The sequence below is a fragment of the Pristiophorus japonicus genome, chromosome 6, assembly GCF_044704955.1.
Source record: "Pristiophorus japonicus isolate sPriJap1 chromosome 6, sPriJap1.hap1, whole genome shotgun sequence".
Taxonomy (NCBI): Eukaryota; Metazoa; Chordata; class Chondrichthyes; family Pristiophoridae; genus Pristiophorus; species Pristiophorus japonicus.
Window position 1 is genome coordinate 214,962,342 of NC_091982.1, and position 20,739 is coordinate 214,983,080.

Below are 20,739 nucleotides of genomic sequence, written 5' to 3' on the forward strand. Positions count from 1 at the left end.
TGTTGTAAACTAAAAGACTTTTGTGTGTGTTGATGCAGGTGAGGCCTTTCGAAGATTCCTCCAGCTCCTGCGTCATGTAGGCCGAGGCCAAGTTCAGCTTCGTGAACGTTTTCCCTCCTGCCAGCGTCACAAATAGGTCCTCTGCCTTTGGTAGCGGGTATTGATCCTGCATGAGAAACGATTGATAGTTACTTTGTAATCACCACAGATTCTGATGGTGCCGTCTCCCTTGAGTACTGGAACAATCAGACTGGCCCATTCATTGAGTTCGATCGGTGAAATAATGCCCTCTCGTTGCAGCCTGTCCAGCTCGCTCTCCACCCTCGCTCTTATCGTGTAAGGTACCGCTCTTGCCTTGTGATTGATGGGTCGCGCCCCCGGAATTAAATGGATCTGCACTTTTGCTCCTTGGAACTACCCGATGCCTGGTTCAAACAGCGAGGGGAACTTGCTTAGGACCTGGCACATGATGTGTCGTCGACGGACGAAAGCGCTCGGATTCGTCCCAGTTCCAGCGTTTCTTTCCCAGTCAGCTCCTGCCGAACAGCGTGGGGCCATCGCCCGGTACCACCCAGAGTGGTAAATCATGCACCGCTCCATAATAGGAGACCTTTACGGTAGCACTGCCAATTACGGGAATCAGTTCCTTTTGTGTACGTTCTGAGTTTGATACGAATGGGAGTCAGGAATGGCCTTGAAGCTTTGTTGCACCACAACTTATCGAAAGTCTTTTTACTCATTATGGACTGGTTTGCGCCCGTGTCCAGCTCCATGGACACTGGGAGTCCATTAAATTCAACCTTCAGCATTATCGGGGGACACTTTGTGGTAAATGTGTGCACCCCATATACCTCTGTCTCCTCAGCCTGAGGCTCTGGTTCATCATGATCCACCGTGGATCTGTCCTCCTCTGCAACATGGTGGTTTGCAGGATTAGCAGGGTTTGCAGCTCGCCTGCACATACGTTGGAGGTGTCCCATTGTTCCACAGCCCTTGCAAATGTATCCTTTGAAGTGGCATGAATGGAATCGATGATCACCCCCGCAGTGCCAACAAGGTGTTAATTGCCTTGTATTTATCACCCGGAGTCATTTACGGACGTACAGCTACAGGTGTGTAAGTCCTGCCATGTACATTTCGATTTGAAAACAACATTACTTTGTTCACAATACTTGTAGCAGCACTCGTGTGCTGGGAAATTTGTTTGGTATTGTCACTGGTGGAGATAAACGCCTGGGCTATCGCTATGGCTTTACTCAAGTTTGGGGTCTCTACAGTCATAAGTTTGTGAAGTATTGCTTCATGGCCAATGCCAAGTACAAAGAAGTCCCTGAGCATATGCTCCAAGTGTCCTTCAAATTCGCAATGTCCTGCAAGGTGCCTTAGCTTGGCAACGTAGCTCGCCACTTCCTGGCCTTCAGACCTCTTGTACATGTAGAACCGATACCTCGCCATCAGAACGCATTCCTTTGGGTTTAAATGCTCCCGGACCAGTGTGCACAACTCATCGTATGACTTGTCTGTGGGTTTTGCTGGAGCGAGCAGGTTTTTCATGAGGCCATACGTGCCCCGCAAATGGTGAGGAGGATTGCCCTTCATATGGCAGCGTTCTCTTTTCCTTCCAGCTCGTTGGCCACGAAGTATTGGTCAAGTCGCTCCACGAAGGTTTCCCAATCATCTCCCTCCGAAACCTTCTCCAGGATGCCCACAGTTCTCTGCATTGTTGCATTAGGGTTCGTCATCTGTATCTCGTCGCCAGTTATGTCTTGGATAAGGAGTCAGACTAGATACTGTAAGCTCAAAGTAAGTGTGACCATAGTCCTTTTATTACAGATCTCAGAGTGCCTCTCCAGCCTGTGAGGCTTCCTTATATACAGGTATTCCCAAGGGATTGTGGGATCCCTTGGAACTCCAGGGGATAAGCCCTCTGGTGGTTAGACATGGTAATTACGGATTTATATACATAACATAGCCGATAAGGGATTAAGGGGTTATGAGGAGCGGGCAGGGAAGTGGACCTAAGTCCATGATCGGATCAGCTATGATTGTATTAAATGGCGGAGCAGGCTCGAGGGGCCGTATGGCCTACTCCTGCTCCTATTTCTTATGTCCTTTTATGTTCTTAACCGCCAGGAACTGCTCGCTGACGTCAGCGGACAGCCGAGTGATGCAACGAACCTCCCACTCGCCGAGATGCCATATTGGTGCGGGCGGGAGTCAGCGTGAGTTGGTGCCAGAATGGGGAAGGACCACTGGTTGGAGGCTGTTCGATCTCCTATGGTGAGTATGAAGAGCTGAAAAAAAATGTTAGTAAATGTTTTTTTAATGTTTTCTTTACAGCAGCTTACCTGGATGGGGTCCCCTGAAGGTGTTGCGATGTTTTTTTTTATGATTTTCCTTTTCAGATCTTCGAACCTCCGTGGGCCCGACTCCATCCTCAGCAGCACTTCCAAAAAGAGGTGGTCACAGAGGTATGCCGGCAGACCTACAGCCTACCAGTGGCAACAGGACTGCACTGCCTGTCGAGGTGAAGGTGACTGTGGCACTTGCCTTCTATGCCTCTGGCTCCTTTCAGGAATCTGCGGGGGATATATGCTCCATCTCGCAGCATGCTACACATTGCTGCATTCGCCAGGTGACTACTGCACTGTACGCATGCAGGATGGACTTCATAAACTTCCCAAGGAGGCCACAGTCACCTTCACTTCGACAGGCAGTGCAGTCCTGTTGCCACTGGTAGGCTGTAGGTCTGCCGGTATGAGCTGGCATACCTCTGTGACCACCTATTTTTGGAAGTGCTGCTGAGGATGGAGTCGGGCCCACGGAGGTTCGAAGACCTGAAAACGAAAATCATCAAAAAAATACATCGCAACACCTTCAGGGGACCCCATCCAGGTAAGCTGCTGTAAAGAAAACATTAAAAAAATATTTATTAACCTTTTTTTCAGCTCTTCATACTCAGGGCTGTGGACTTTGGACAATTTGCTGGCTTCCCCAAGGTTCAGGATGCCCTTACCTGTATGCACATCGCCCTGCAAGCACCTTTACAGTAACTGAAATGGATTCCACTCCATGAAAGTACAGATCGTCTGCGACCATACTCAGCACATCACGACAGTCAATGCCCAATATCTAGGGAGCATTCATGATGCTTTCCCTTGCATGACAGCAGTGTCTCATACATGTTCCAGCATCAACCACAAGGGGACAAAGGTTACGGCCTCGCCACCTGGCTCATGACCCCCCTCTGGAACCCTCAGACAGAAGCCGAGCATTGCTATAATAAGAGCCATGCAGCCACATGCAACATCGTTAATCAGAGAATTGGAGTGCTCAAGCAGCACTTCCGATGCTTGGATCACTCTGGAGGCTGCCTGTAATACTCCCCCTAGCAGGTGTCTGAGTTCATTGTGGTGTGCTGCATGCTGCACAACTTAACCATCATGAGGGGACAGGATTTGCCAATGGGGATTGCAGGACCATCTCAGGCCACCACCACCCCCACCACAACCACAGGAAAGGCATCGTGAAAATTTCAACGCTGCAAAAGCTTTACGTCAGCAGCTAATAATTGAACACTTTTCTTGAAGAATAAATGGCATGTTTGACCGTTGCCTGGCCACTGTATCCCACCATGTTGACTATTCCCCCTCTTATTCTGCAAATGAGACACTACAGAGGAATGGTTAAGGTGAACAAAAGAATTTATTAAACTTTGTAAACTTTAATAAAATAACATAAATTAGCTGCATCCAGCAGTGTGATAATTCAACAACATTATGAACAAGATAAATCAGCACATAATAATAAAACATAAAACATAGGATGCATTCAGCATCAACAACATAAATGCAGCAACCCCTGCCCCACTATCTTTTACCACCGGCTTTTCCCCCACTTGTCCTTATCCCCCTCCCTTGCCTGCTGCTCCTAACCCAAGTGGTACCAAGACAGCATACAGCAATGTTGTCAGAGCGCTGCTGTGTTGGGGGGGGGGGGGGCGGGTGGGTGGGGTGGGGGGAAGACAACAGCGACACTGTCTGGGGACACACTGGACCAGATCGTGGCACGGAAGGTCCGGCTTCTGACAAGCGAGCCTCTTCATCGGCGTCGACAGTCACAGGTGGTTTGGGTTTGGGTGTGCCAGTGGGGAACTCAGAGTATGGCGGAAGGGTTTATGGACTACATCACCTGCCCAAGCTGAAGCTGAGCTTGTGCCTCTGATGCACCATATGCCACAAGGCTTCGCGCCACACTCTCCGGGACTCCAGTGTCACTGCTGGAGGCCACCAGCCTCGTGGGCACTGATGGCCTCGCAGGTTTCACAGCTCGCACCGACAATCTGCAAACCTACCTCCGTAATGGTCGCAGTGAGAGTCTCGATAGTCGCAGGAATCCTATAAAAGACATCAAGGAGCTGACGGGTGAGCTGTATGCTCTCCCTGGACATTCCCACCATGTCCAGTTCCACGTCTGCCTGCCTGTCAGCAGACCTACTTTGCTGACTCACCCGTGAGAGAGATGGCATACGGGATTCGACCCCAGAAATGTGTTGATGCATACCACTAGTTTCAGGAGCCTCAGCGTTGTCGAATCCCAAGAAAGTTACATCATTGTCCTCAGACGAGTGAGTGCCGGTGGTAAAAGAGAGGTGGATTGCATCTGCCCCGGAGTCGGCTGATCTGAAAACTCGTCCTCTTCTTCTTCCTCTTCCTCCACATGATGACCTGACATGGAGTGTTGCCTTGAGGGATGCTGTGGTTGTGGCTGGTCATCTGAAAGTAGAAAGCAACAAATGAGTGGTTAGCAGCAGGGAAGGGGGCAGGGTGACATGTGGAAAGTCGCATAGCACAGGCTTATTTGAAGGACCGCCGCTACTCCATTATATCTAGTCCACAGACACTGCATGACATTGTCTCAACCCAGCCCAGGGAGTGTGCAGGACGTACCCTCAGTTTCCAAGCAGGGGTCAGCGCTCCCAGTGGCAGTTGCCCGACCTGAGACACCGATGAGGCCTGCCACTCTCTCCTCGATGACGGTGAGAGGCAGTGTCTGAAGCGGACCGCCGCCTGTCCTCACCTGTTCCCACCGATTATGGGAATTCTTTGCCTGCAAAGATTAAAATGGGGATGGTTACAACAGGGTCCCTCTGCTCTTGTGGTACACATAGCACTTATACCATACTGTCTGAATATAATACAGTCCTCTGTTTAATGTCCTTTGAAATTGCATGTGGTTCATCAGGAGGACATCGAAGTGCGGAGACATCTTGTGAGATCTCAGAAAACAATCTTAATAATGTGTAAAGATCATTCATGGCAAATAGGGTGCTAAACTATGCCTATCTATGCGTCATGCATTTTAGGAGGCAACCCAGAGTGCTGAAAGACAGCAACAGCATGATAACACCCACAGACTACCGACAGACACCAAAAGCATGAGACAAATAGTGTCAGATTTATACTTGAAGTAATGAAGGAATGCATGAATAAAAATTGTACTCACTCAAGCGACCCTCGAAAAATCATTGAGCTTTTTTCAGCACTGTTTGCCACTCCTGACCACTGTGTCTGAGGCAGAGACCTCCTCAGCGATTTCCCTCCATATGAGATTTAAAATGGACAGGGGTATAGATCCACCCCTCTGATGTAACTCCTGCCATCTTCTCTCCATAGCCCCCACTAGAGCTTTGTTAGCCTCCTGACTAAATCGCCTGGCACGCTGTCTCGATTCCTCGTCCTCCATGATTAAAATCCAATTTTAAAATAGCTGATTCAGCCCCGGGTGTACTACGCATGTGCGCGGCCGTGCCCTGCATTTGCGTTTGCGATTGGACAGCAGACCAGAAGCGCAGGAAGAGAAAAAAACATTTTTAATTAAAAATTTGTGCATGCATAGAACAAGCGATTTTTTTTTTTTTTTTTGATTTTTTTTTAAATGCCAGAAGATTCAGCTCCGCCGCACAAATTGTGTGGTGCAATGCCGGAGTTAGCGTTAATGCTGTTCGTGAAGATTCATTTGGTGAAAGTTGCGCGCTCTGGCACTACGCTAACCTGGCACTAACGCTAACCCGGCACTAACTTTTTGATTTTGTCGCAATTTGCGCCCGGAAATGTGCGAAAACGCTAAAAGCCGAAAATCCAGCCCAAGAAATTTTGGCATGACAGATTGCTGAAAATGCAAGTTGATAACGTCACAGTGATGGAAACTGCGCATCTGGGTCCTGAATGAACAGGACAAGCAATTATATATCTCCTTAACCAATCGGATTGAAACATAGAAACATAGAAAATAGGTGCAGAAGTAGGCCATTCGGCCCTTCGAGCCTGCACCACCATTCAACAAGATCATGGCTGATCACCCACCCCAGCACCCCCCCCCCCCCACACCCCCCGACCGCAAGGACCACATCCAACTCCCTCCCGAACACATCCAATGAACTGGCATCAACAACTCTCCGCAGCAGGGAGCCCCACAGGCCAACAACTCCCCGAGTGAAGAAGTCTCTCCCAATCCCAGCACCAAACAGCCCAACCCCCAACCCAAGAGCATGGCGCCCCCCCTGTGAAATTAACAGTACAAGGACTAAGAAGGAAGTATAAGTTAGACTGGTGAATTCAATGTCAATCCAGGTACAAAAAGAAAAATAAAGCAAAGGAAAGAAAGATTGAATTAAGAGAGAGAGAAAAAGAGACAAAGGAAAAGTTTTTAAAAAGTTAATTTTAAATGTTACATTTTAAAATCTACAACAACAATTCAAACCTAAAAGAATGAGAAGCCACACTTGTAATAGATAATTTTCATCGCTAGCAAGGTTATTTGGCAATGATTAACACTTATATCATTAAAAGCATACTTAGACTGAAATGTGCACGATTTAACATTCTGTGATAAGTTTAGTTCACATCTACAATGCAAATACAGCAACTTCACGTCGTTCAATGCTTTTCAACTGTGAGCCAGAGAAGCGAGATGCTGTTTCTGCGAAGCTAATGTGGAAGCGACACATCTCGGACACAAACTTTTGGATTTCCACATTTAACAACGCTCTGCTCTTGCATGAAGCTGCTGTACCATTGACACATAAATAATGGTGAGCACCATCAACCTCACCGATAATTTGAGAGAAAATTATAGCCATTTGCACTCTAAGTTTAACAGTGTAAATCAAAGCGAAGCCCAACCTCAGCCTGGAGCAAAGTTTAGTATCTCTCCAAAGGAGGTATTCTCACTGCTTCAGTTTGAAATTGCATAGGGTATTAGAAACATAGAAACATAGAAATTAGGTGCAGGAGTAGGCCATTCGGCCCTTCGAGCCTGCACCACCATTCAATAAGATCATGGCTGATCATTCACCTCAGTACCACTTTCCTGCTTTCTCTCCATATCCCTTGATCCCTTTAGCCTTAAGGGCCATATCTAACTCCCTCTTGAAGATATCTAACAAACTGGCATCAAAAACTCTCTGCGGAAGAGAATTCCACAGGTTTCTCTGGTTGAAGACGTTTCTCCTCATCAGTCCTAAATGGCTTACCCCTTATCCTTAGACTGTGACCCCTAGTTCTGGACTTCCCCAACATCGGGAACCTTCTTGTATCTAACCTGTCCACACCTGTCAGAATTTTATTTGTTTCTATGAGATCCCCTCTCATTCTTCTAAACTCCAGTGAATACAGGCTCAGTCGATCCAGTCTCTCCTCATTAATCCATTGCTGTGTCAAATTAGGTATCCAAAGTGCTTGTGGGATCCGCTGGAACTCCTGGGTACTTTTCAAACCCATATTACCTCACTTTAAATGTTAGAGAGCAAGCATTCTCCTCTCTGTATGCTCTCGACATTTAAGTTTCTAACTTGGGAGAAAACTCTACTCATGGTGGGGTAGTTTGAGTATTCATTTAAATGCAATACTGTGAAGTTAGAAATGCAGTGTATTAATAGTTGTAATAATAATATGCAACCTACCTAACAATTTGCAAGTTTCTTCTACCAGTCGCATTGTATTATCATCCGAATATACTTTAAATGTCATAAAAGTGTCTGGGACTCCAGCTGCGATTCTATTGAAAAATGTAATTAGTTTCAAAATAATAACCATTGCTTTAATTCCCTAATTATTAGGGCCCCTATAAATACTTATTAAGACAGATAAATATACCACAACTCTTTTTGTATTTTAAAAGTTGAGAGGTCTTTAAAATTATGAGGTTTTGAAAGTGGGGAAAAGCATAACTAAAGGCTAAGATAGTCACCAAGAAATCCAATAGGGAATTCAGAAGAAACTTCTTTAACCAGAAAATGGTGAGAATGTGGAACTCGTTACCACTGGGAGTGGTTAAAACAAATTGTAAAGATGCATTTAAGGAGTGGCTAGTTTGTGGCGGAGGAGCGGCGAGAGATCATGGCGGAGGTGTGGCAAATGAGGGTACGGGGCCCAGAAGAGCTGAGGGCCCAGGGGCAGAACAGGCCAGCCCACACCGCGATATGTGTGTGCACTAGGTCCGTGCAGCAGAGCAGGTCTCCAGTCGTCCTGGTTAACCCTTGCCACTGGATAAAGGCCTAGCTCTGTCAAGCCCGTGTGGTGGCTGATGTGCAACGGTCACCACATGTTAAAAAAAATCCACGCACCGGCATCTTCTACCCCTTCAATTGGAGTTCAGGACTGGAACATCAGGTCCTTCATTGAAACATCTGTGAACTCATGTGGAAGCAAGTCATCCTCGTTAGAGGGACCGCCTATGATGATGTTGAGAAAAGGAAATAGAGAGTTATGCTGATAGACGGGAGGAGGCTCGAATGGACATAAACCCGGCATGGACTGGTTGGGCCGAATGGCCAGTTTCTGTGCAGTATATCTTATGTAATCCTGTGTAAATGCGACACCAGTTACCCTCAATCTCACAGCTGCAAAGTCACTGAAGCGCGCCGCCTGCTGGAAATTTAAACTCCAACCTCGTCAACCACTGCTACAGGCAGGACCGGCAAATATAGGCTGCCGCAGTGATTACATGTCATTCAACTATAGTTATTCACAGCTGCATGCGCCTTTAAGGACACGCGTTAGCTAAAAAAAATTAAAGATCAGATTTACCTTAACTTATAAATCACGGCACATCAAATTGAGATATATCATTTATGTTAAGATGATGACCTAGTGAACAATTTAGATTTATTTTGAAGACATATGCGGTAGCACTAGGGTAACGAGTGCTCGATGTTTGAACTAAGAGAAAGCATCCATAGGATCTATTAAGTGTAAGCAAAAATAATAACCTCGAGGCTTAATTTATTATTCAGATTCTAATCGATTCCAGCGATGTGTTTGTAAATGTCCAGCTCTGATCTTAAGGAATTCCCTGTACCTGCAAATTCTAAGTATATACGCATAAACCATAAACAAATCTGGCGAAGAAATAATGTTTTCATTGATTCTATTTGCGTGGATTGCTATTTTATTTTAAACTACTATAAACGTAAAGTTATATCTAAAAGAATCACTGGTATGACTCGAATGTACATGTCGAAGGGATCGAGTGCCCTGATGCCCGCCGAGAGAACGGAGTAATTGTTTATTTCCATTATCATTTACAAGTGTACGGACAGCAAGACTAGTACTCGGATCACTTTGTTGTTTTTGGTATGAAGGGAATATATGATTAGCTTAGGAGAAAAATCAGAAATTACCTCAATTTCTCCCATGTTTCTTCTCCGAATTTTTCTATGACCAAAGACTTCAAACAAGTGTTAATAAATCCATACTACAAAAGAAAGCATAGATCAGTCAAATCGTAGCTTACATCCTAGTCTTATAAGTTCTGTTTACATTTTTCATTGGTTAAGATTATCATGCCCAATGCAGCATTTTCAGCGTATAAATGAAGCCACATACCCATAACCCCTGTTTAAAAAGGTATATTTTAGCTTAGTCAACATTCCATCGCCCTATTGTCAAATATATTCAGATTTGAATCTCTTGACTCACCGAGTGTGCTATTTGCCTTTGTGAAAATGCTGAAACGCCCTGGGGCCATGTAACGTGGAATTATATGTACGTGTCGCATATTTCTACTGTTTGTAGTTGCAATTGTATTCAAACTGACATTTGCGTCCTTCAATACAATCTTGCACCATAGGCTTTTTGCCCCCCAGGAAATTAATATTCAATTTATTTTTCCTTAAGCGGGCTCTGCTCGCCATTTTTATGCTGCGCTTTCAAACACGTATCGAGTATTTGTTTAAATTTGGTTCTGGGACACAATTGGGGTGCATAATTTACATTCATAGCACCTCGTATGACTGCCGGGACATTCCGCCTGCGATGTATGTGTAAATATTTCCACTAAATACTGCACCATTACACTGTCGAGCATATGACCCAAAAACTAATGTAATGTATGGCACACAAAATGATGCGGTTTGACCTATATACTTGCAGTCGCTCTAACACACTTCGAATAACAACCACTTTCCCCGCATATTATCAAGGTCGCTGAAGTATATTCATAACAGCAGCACATACAACACTTCTTATCGTGCGAACAAAAAGCACGATGAGTAACAGCCGCCCCATCAATGGTTGATAATAAACGCGCGAATTATTGCTCCGGACCATTATGGCCCTAATGAAATGAATGGGCTCTCAATTTACTTCTCATTACAAACACTTACCATCTTCAATCAAAGGACTGGGACTTGAGTCCGATATCCAGTTAGTAAATTATAGGACAAAGAAGCATTCCTTATCGACACGCTAACTTCTTCGCTTAAAAGTCACATCGCAAGTGTAATTTCTGGTGCAATACATAACCGTTTCCAGCAGCCGTCCTTCGGAGATAACCGACCCGACAAGCGTTGACAGATACACTCGACCGGATTTTGCGGTCGCCGTGCATTACACTTGCACTTGCTCATAGAGTTTCTATGGGCTTTTGCACTGGAAGTTCGCGGCGCCCTCTACAGAGCGTCTGGGACCCGTGTGAACAGAGCAAGTAATTGTGTATCTCCTTAACCAATCGGATTGAAGAATAGTTAATGAGCAACAGAGTCTGAACCAGGGAGTATCCGTTAGAATATTGAATTTATTGTCAAATCAGGTACAGAAAGCGAAAGGGAAAGAAAGATGGGATTAAGAAGGAGGGATAAAAGAGACAGAAAGATAAAGTTTTAAAAATTGTATTTAATTTTTTTATTTTTATTGGCCTGGAATTTGCAGTCAGAGGCAAAGCAAACGTGTTCACCATTGGCCTTGAACAAAGCTGCCCACAAAGATCTCACGATCTCTGTGGCAAGAAATTTTCCTTTTTCGGCATGCAATTGAGATCAGTGTAGTTTAGTGGATGATGACGCAGCCCAGTTTGACCCCGGTCCGGACGTGGATTGTGTCTGTTGTGGATGTTGGTAAGGATCACGGCCTGCATGTCGTCGTGGAGCAGGCGGAGGATGGTGACGAACTTTTGGGGGCATCCGAAACGGAGGAGGATGCTCCATAGACCTTCGCGGTTGACAGTCTCAAAGGCCTTTCTTTGTCAAAGCTCATGGTCTACAGGGCTGCAGTAATACCTGCCCTCCTGTATGGCTCAGAGACTTGGACCATGTACAGTAGACACCTCAAGTCGCTGGAGAAATACCACCAACGATGCCTCCGCAAGATTCTACAAATCCCCTGGGAGGACAGAGGCACCAGCATTAGCGTCCTTGACCAGGCCAACATCTCCAGCATTGAAGCACTGACCACACTTGATCAGCTCCACTGTGCAGACCACATCGTTCGCTTGCCAGATGCGAGATTCCCAAAGCAAGCGCTCTACTCAGAACTCCTTCATGGCAAATGAGCCAAAGGTGGGCAGAGGAATCGTTACAAGGACACCCTAGAGCTCCCTGAAAAAGTGCAACATCCCCACTGACACCTGGGAGTCCCTGGCCAAAGATTTCCCTAAGTGGAGGAAGTGCATCCGGGAGGGCGCTGAGAACCTCGTGTCTCATCGCGAGAGCATGCAGAAATCAAGCGCAGGCAGCGGAAAGAGCGTGTGGCAAACCTGTCCCACCCATCCTTTCCCTCAACAACTATCTGTCCCACCTGTAACAGGGACTGTAACTCTCATATTGAACTGTTCAGCCACCTAAGGACTCATTTTAAGAGTGGAAGCAAGTCTTCCTCGATTCCAAGGGACTGTCTATGATGATGATGATGAGTTTAGTGGGAATTCCATAGTGCAATCTGCTGTGACGCTAACAAGCTGTCTAAGCAGCCAATCGCAATGCAGAATTCTCACAGACAAGGAAACCGTAAGTGAAGAAGTGCTTTTATTCTAACTTTAAAAAAATATTATAGAGAGCAAAACAAAGATTGGGGCTCTCACATGGCGAATAGCTGACCTGCAAGTGTTGGAGCAGTGAATGATTGATCGTAACTTCAGGATTTCCACATTAGGATGTGCATGCACTACATCCTGAAATTACGGTCAGTTTCAAAGGGGTAATAACAGCGAATGCTTTTCATTCACTGTTATTACCCACCTCAAATTCCGGGCGTTTGAATCTCGAACAATAATTAAAATTTGAAGGACTAGATTCCATACTTGGAACAGTTAATTTTTAGTATCAGATAGGTTGTTTGGCAGTAATTAAGACTTAACACGCTATTAAAAAAAATTTATTTACACTGGAATAGAGAAGCCCTAACTTTTTCTGGCGAGTTTACTGGGTATCTAATGGGTAAGTATAGCAACTTCATGCTTTTCATGTATTTCACTGCTGAGTCTCTTAGCAACATACCTGTGTAGCATAGTTTCTGGAGGAAATGAGCAACTCAGACAGCAATTTCCTATGGGCCGGATTTTGCTATAGAAATAACAATGAGGCTAACAGCACTTGCCTGTTATTTACGTGGAAATCAAACAACTTCAAATGACCGCACATGTGCCGTTAAATGCAGAAATCACGAAGCTGCCGCCGAGAAGCCCTCTTCCTTCAAATACTGTGTGATAATGTAATCTCACCGTCTGGCTCAACATTTAAATACTTTGAATGGCATGAAGTTCCTGTACTTACCTCAGAGATAAGAACTAAACTCACCAGAAAACGTTCAAGCTTATCCATTCCAGTCTAAGTACCCATTTAATAATGTGGTTAATATTAATTACTGCCAAACAGCATCTCTGGCACTAAAACATAACTAAACGTGGAATTCTCATTCCGTCAGATTTTAATTATAATTGGAGATTTTTAAAAATTAAAAACTTAAAATATTTTTTCTTTCTGTCTCTTTTATCTCGCTCACTTAAAACCATCTTTGCAACACTTTTTTTACTTTCTATACCTGATTTGACATTGAGTTCAATAGTTTGGATTTTGTAGTGAGAATAACAGTGAGCCTATCAGCACCATTATTACAGGGTAAATCAGACAGCAACTTCTGGCAATTGTAGAAATCAGGAAGTTGTTGTCCAAGTTGCTCTGCTCCTCCACAATCATCTCAGCCCCAGGACATCACTGCAGAACTTCCTCAGGACAGTGTCCTTGGCCCAACCATCTTCAGCTGCTTCATCAATGACCTTCCCTCCATCCTAAGGTCCAAAGATGGCTGATGATTGCACGCACGGTGTTCAGTTCCATTCACAACTCCTCAGATAATTAAGCAGTCCATGCCGGCATGCAGCAAGACCTGGGTGACATTTAGGCTTAGGCTGATAATTGGCAAGTAACATTCGCAATTCACAAGTGCCATCTATCTCCAGCAAGCAAGAGTTGAACCACCGCCCCATGATATTCAATGGCATGACCATCACCGAATCCCTCACCAACAACATCTTGGGGGTCATCATTGACCACAAACTTAACTGGACTAGCCACATAAATACTGTGGCTACAAGAGCAGGTCAAGGGTTTGGTATTCTGTGGCGAGTGTCTCACCTCCTGACTCCCCAAAGATTTTCCACCATCTACAAGGCACACGTCATAAGAACATAAGAAATAGGAGCAGAAGTAGGCCATTTGACTCCTCAAGCCTGCTCCACCATTCAATACAATCATGATTGATCTTCTACCTCAATTCCACTTTCCTGCACTATCCCCATATCCCTTGATTCCCTGAATATCCAACAATCTATAACTGAGCTTCCACAACCCTCTGGGGTAGAGAATTCCAAAGATTCACCAGCGTCTGAGTGAAAAAATTTCTCCTCATCTCTGTCCTAAATGGCCAACCCCTTATTCTGATACTGTGACCACTGGTTTTAGATTCCCCAACCAGGGGAATCATCCTCCCTGCATCTTTCCTGTCAAGCCCTGTAAGAATTTTGTATGTTTGAAGGAGATCACCTCTCATTCCTCTAAATGCTAGAGAATGTAGGCCTAATCTCTCCTCATAGGACAATCCCCCGATCCCAGGAATCAGTCTGGTGAACCTTTGTTGCACTCCCTCAATGGCAGATATATCCTTCCTTAGGTAAGGAAACCAAAACTGTACACAATACTCCAGGTATGGTCTCATCAGGGCCCTATATAATTGCAGTAAGACAGCTTTACTCTTGTACTTAAATCCTCTTGCAATAAAGGCCAACATACCATTTGCTGTCTTAACTGCTTGCTGTACCTGCATGTTGACATTCAGTGATTTGTGTACAAGGACTCCCAGGTCCCTCTGAACAATAACATTTCCCAATCTCTCACCATTTAAAAAAAAAAATACTCTGCTTTTCTATTTTTCCTAAGAAAGTGAATAACTCCACATTATATTCCTTTTGCCATGTTCTTGCCCACTCACTTAGCCTGTATATATCCCCTTGAAATCTCTTTGCATCCTCCTGACAACTTACATTCCCAACTTGCTTTGTATCATCAGTAAACTTGGATATATTACATTTGGTCCCTCATTCAGATCATTGATATAGATTGTGAAAAGCTGAGGCCCAAGCACTGATCCTTGTGGTACCCACTAGTTACAGTCTGCCAACCCAAAAATTTCCCGTTTAATGCTACTCTCTGTTTTCTGTCCGTTAACCAATCCTCAATCCATGCTAGTATATTACCCCAAATCCCTAATTTTGTATAATAACCTCTTGTGTGGCACCTTATTGAATACCTTCTAAAAATCCAAATACACCACATCCACTGGTTCCCTCGTATCTATTCTGCTAGTTACAATCTCAAAAAGCTCAAACAGATTTGTCAAACATGATTTCCCTTTCATAAATCCATGTTGACTCCAATACTATTATTTTCTAAGTGTCCTGTTACCATGTCTTTAATAATTTTCCCTACTACTGATGTCAGATTAACTGGTCTGTAGTTCCCTATTTTCTCTCTCCCTCCTTTCTTAAATACATTTGCTACCTTGCAATCTGTTCTAGAGTTTATGGCATTTTGGAAAATGACAACCAATGCATCCACTATCTCTATAGCTCCCTCTTTCAAAACCCTAGGATATAGGCCATCAGCTCCAGTGTATTTATCAGCATTCAGTCCCATTAATTTATCCAGTATTTTTTTTTTAAATAATACTCATTTCTTTCAATTCCTCATTCTTGCTCCATATTTCTGGGAGGTTTTTTGCGTTGCGTCTTCATCTGTGAAGACAGACACAAAGTATTTGTTTAATTTTGGCTGTTATAATTGCTCCTGTCTCAGCCTGTAAGGGACCCACATTTACTTTTGCTAGTCTTTTCCTTTTTACATACCTATAGAAGCTTTTACAGTCTGTTTTTATGTCTCTCACTCGTTTACTCTCATTTTATTTTCCCTTTCTTTCTGCAGGGAATAGAATACAGCCAGGGTGATCTCCTGGATTAGTTTCGATCGCCTGGATGGGTCGGAGAGAAATTTTCCCAGATTTTTTCTCCCTAAACTGGCCTGGGTTTTTATCTGGTTTTTGCCTCTCCCAGGAGATCACATGGCTCCAGTTGGGGTGGAGTATAGATGTTTTTAGTCTAAGGGATGTTGCAGTGGTGTGGGGCGGACTGGTTGGGCTGGGTGCTCTTTGCCTTTCTGTCATTGTTCATGGGTTTGTATTTAACCTTTAGGGCTGCTGACGAAGGGCCGTGCGGCTCTTTCTCAGCCGGCGCAGACACGATGGGCTGAAATGGCCTCTTTCTGCGCTGTAAATGTCTCTGTTTCTATGTTTCTATGTCTTGGTTCTCCTTTTCTAAATTCTAAAATGTGTCCAGTCCTCGGTCTTACTACTCTTTTTGACAACATTACAAGCCTCTTCTTTTGATCTAAAGTATCTTTAACTTATCTTGTTAGCCACAGTTTGACTACTTTTCCTTTGGGCCTTTAAAGGAATGTAAATTATGTATTTATTCTTTAAATGCTAGCCATTGCTTGTCTACCATCATACCTTTTAATGTAGTTTCCCAATCTACCTTAGCCAACTCGCCCCTCATACCTATGTAGCTTGCCTTGTTTAGATTTAAGACCCTCGTTTCAGATTTAACTAAATCACTTTCAAACTTAATATAAAATTCTATCATATGGTCGCTTTTCCCTAGGCGCCCCTTTACTACAACATTATTAATTAACCCTTTCTCATTGCATAAAACTAGATCTAAAATATCTGTTCCCCAGTTGGTTCCTTAACATACTGATCTAGAAAACTATCTTGTATACATTCCAAAGAATTTGTCCTCCACATTATTACTGCAAATTTGGTTTGCTCAGTCTATATGTAGATTAAAGTCCCCCATGATTACAGTATTACTCTTGTTACATGTGCCTCTAATTTCCTGATTTATACACTGCCCTACATTACAACTACTATTTGGGGGCCTATAAACAACTCCCACCAATGTTTTCTGCCCCTTAATCCAACCAAACTGAATCTACTTCTTGATTTTTGGAGCGATGATCCTTTCTCTCTGCTGTCTTTATCCCATCCTTTACTATCAGAGCTAGCCCTTCTCCTTTTCCTTTTTGCCTATATCTTCTAAAAGTTTAGTATCCTGGAATATTTAGTTCTCAGCCTTAGTCACTTTGCAACCACGTCTCCGTTATGGCTATTAGATCAAACCTACTAATATCTATCTGCACTATTAATTCATTTATTTTGTTGCGATTGCTTCGTTCACTCAAATTTAGTGCATTTAGTTTCGACTTTTTTCTATTTTTCCCTGATGTCACCTTAGTCACTGATGGCCTATTACCTTTGTTCCGCTCTGTCCCTTACCGACTCACTCTGCTTATTTTTAACAAAAACTCTGCTCTGCTCTAGAGCCTTGTCAGGAGTGTGATGGAATACTCTCCACTTGCCTGGATAAGTGCAGCTCCAGCAACACTCAAGAAGCTTGACACCATCCAGGACAAAGCAGCCTATTTGACTGGCACCCCATCCGCGCCTATTTGACTGGTACTCCATCCGGCACCTTAAACATTCACTCCCTGCACCACCGGTGCATGGAGGCTGCAGTTTGTACCATTTACAAGATGCACTGCAGCAACGCACCGAGGCTTCTTCGGCAGCATCTCCCAAACACACAATCCCTACCACCTAGAATGACAAGGGCAGCAGTCTCATAGGAACACCATCACCTGCAAGTTTTCCTCCAAGTCACACACCATCCTGATGGAAATATATCATTGTTCCTTCAACATCACTGGGTCAAACTCCTAGAACTCCCCAACAGCACTATGGGAGTACCTTCACCACAAGGACTGCAGCGGTTCAAGAAGGCAGCTCACCACCACCTTCTCAAGGGCAATTAGGGATAGGCAATGAAGGCTAGCCTTGCCAGCAAAGCCCACATCTCAGAAACAAATGTAAATAAAAAAGCTTCTCTACACCAGTACCTTGCCGAGAGACTGAGCATTCAAACACATGAAGGACGTGAAGTTGCAGTACTTACCCAGTAATTACCCACTAAACATGCCAGAGAAGGTTAATTCAAGCATAAGTGAATTTTTAACAGCTTCATAAGTCTTAATTACTACCAAACAACATCTCTGGTACTGAAAATTAACTTTTACGAGCATGGAGTCTCATTCATTTAGATTTTAATTATTGTTTGAGATCTTAAAGTATTACTTTTTAAAACTTTTTCTTTCTGTCTCTTTTATCTCACTCTTAACCCCCATCTTTCTTTCCCTTTCTTTATTTTGCTTTCTGTACATGGTTTTACATTGAATTAAATATTCTAACTGACACTTCCTCTTTTAGACTCTGCGTGCCCCAGTCAGAATTCTTCAATCTGATACGTTGGTTGAAGAGACACACTGTTGCTTTTTCTGTTCACACAGGTCCCAAATCCCCTGTAGAGGGAACCACGCCAAAATGGCTCTCTAATAGAAGCATAGAAACATAGAAAATAGGTGCAGGAGTAAGCCATTCAGCCCTTCAAGCCTGCACCACCATCCAATATGATCATGGCTGATCATGCAACTTCAGTACCCCATTCCTGCTTTCTCTCCATACCCCTTGATCCCTTTAGCCGTAAGGGCCACATCTAACTCCTTTTTGAATATATCTAACGAACTGGCCTCAACAATTTTCTGTAGTAGAGAATTCCACAGGTTCACAATTTTCTGAGTGAAGAAGTTTCTCCTCATCTTGGTCCTAAATGGCTTACCCCTTTTGTTTAGACTGTGACCCCTGGTTCTGGGAATATCGGTAACATTCTTCCTGCATCTAACCTGTCCAATTCCGTCAGAATTTTATATATTTCTATGAGATCCCCTCATTCTTCTAAATTCCAGTGAATACAAGCCTAGTCGATCTAGTCTTTCTTCATATGTCAGTCCTGCCATTCCAGGAATCGGTTTGTCTGGTGAAACTTCACTGCACTCCCTCAACAGCAAGAATGTCCTTCCTCAGATTAGGAGACCAAACGGTACACAATATTCAAGGTGTGGCCTCACCAAGGCCCTGTACAACTGCAGTAAGACCTCCCTGCTCCTATACTCAAATCCGCTCACTATGAAGGCCAACATGCTATTTGCCACCTTCACCACCTGCTGTACCTGCATGCCAACTTTCAATGACTGATGTACCATGACACCCAGGTCTCGTTGCACCTCCCCTTTTCCTAATCTGTCACCATTCAGATAATCTGCTTTCCTGTTCTTGCCACCAAAGTAGATAACCTCACATTTATCTACATTATACTGCATCTGCCATGCATTTGCCCACTCACCTAACCCGTCCAAGTCACCCTGCAGCCTCTTAGCATCCTCCTCGTAGCTCACACTGTCACCCAGCTTAGTGTCATCTGCAAACCTGGAGATATTATATTCAATTCCTTCATCGAAATCATTAATTTATATTGTAAATAGCTGGGGTCCCAGCATTGAACCTTGCGGTACCCCACTAGTCACTACCTGCCATTCTGAAAAGGACCCATTTATTCCTACCCTTTGCTTCCTGTCTGCCAACCAGGTCTCTAGCCACGTCAATACATTACCACCAATATCATGTGCTTTAATTTTCACACTAATCTCTTGTGTGGGACCTTGTCAAAAGCCTTTTGAAAGTCAAAATACACCACATCCACTGGTTCTCCCTTGTCCACTCTACTAGTTACATCCTCAAAAAGTTCTAGAAGATTTGTCAAGCATGATTTCCCTTTCATAAATCCATGCTGACTTGGATCGATCCTGTCACTGCTTTCCAAATGCACTGCTATTATATCTTTAAGAATTGATTCCAACATTTTCCCCACTACCGATGTCAGGCTAACCGGTCTATAATTCCCTGTTTTCTCTCTCCCTCCTTTTTTAAAAAGTGGGGTTACATTAGCTACCCTCCAATCCATAGGAACTGATCCAGAGTCTATAGAATGTTAGAAATATTTCTAGGGCCACTTCCTTAAGTACTCTGGGATGCAGACTATCAGGCCCTGGGGATTTATCGACCTTCAATCCCATCAATTTCCCTAACACAATTTCCTGACTAATAAGGATTTCCTTCAGTTCCTCCTCCTCGCTAGACCCTCAGTCCCCTAGTACTTCCAGAAGGTTATTTTTGTCTTCCTTAGTGAAGACAGAACCAAAGTATTTGGTCAATTGGTCTGCCATTTCTTTGTTCCCCATTATAAATTCACCCGATTCTGACTGCAAGGGACCTACATTTGTCTTCACTAATCTTTTTCTTTTCACATATCTATAGAGGCTTTTGCAGTCAGTTTTTATGTTCCCTGCAAGCTTTCTCTCATACTCTATTTTCCCCCTCCTAATTAAACCCTTTGTCCTCCTCTGCTGAATTCTAAATTTCTTCCAGTCCTCAGGTTTGCTGCTTTTTCTGGCCAATTTATATGCCTCTTCCTTGGATTTAACACTATTCGTAATTTCCCTTATTAGCCACGGTTGAGCCACCTTCCCATTTTATTTTTACGCCAGACAGGGATGTACAATTGCTGAAGTTCATCCATGTGATCTTTAAATGTCTGCCATTGCCTATCCACCGTCAACCCTTTCAGTATCATTCGCCAGTCTATCCTAGCTAATTCATGTCTCATACCATCGAAGTTACCTTTCTTTAAGTTCAGGACCCTAGTCTCTGAATTAACTGTGTCACTCTCCATCTTAATGAAGAATTCTACCATATTATGGTCACTCTTCCCCAAGGGGCCTCGCACAGCAAGATTGCTAATTAATCCTCTCTCATTACACAACACCCAGACTAGGATGGCCAGCTCTCTAGTTGGTTCCTCAACATATTGGTCTAGAAAACCATCCCTTATATATTCCAGGAAATCCCCCTCCACCGTATTGCTACCAGTTTGGTTAGCCCAATCTATATGTAGATTAAAGTCACC

At 43.9% G+C, this 20,739-nt stretch overlaps 1 protein-coding gene across 1 annotated transcript in view; it reads right to left on the reverse strand.

The window, feature by feature from the left end:
* Positions 1 to 20,739, reverse strand: part of gucy1b2 (guanylate cyclase 1, soluble, beta 2) — an 85,098-nt gene that overhangs the window by 37,573 nt on the left and 26,786 nt on the right. Inside the window, exons 3-5 of the mRNA XM_070884079.1 lie at positions 10,081 to 10,132; positions 9,683 to 9,756; positions 7,964 to 8,058 (exon numbers count right to left, since the gene is read on the reverse strand). Coding sequence (XP_070740180.1) covers positions 7,964 to 8,058; positions 9,683 to 9,756; positions 10,081 to 10,132 — 221 coding nt within the window. The remainder of the gene's footprint in view (positions 1 to 7,963; positions 8,059 to 9,682; positions 9,757 to 10,080; positions 10,133 to 20,739) is intronic.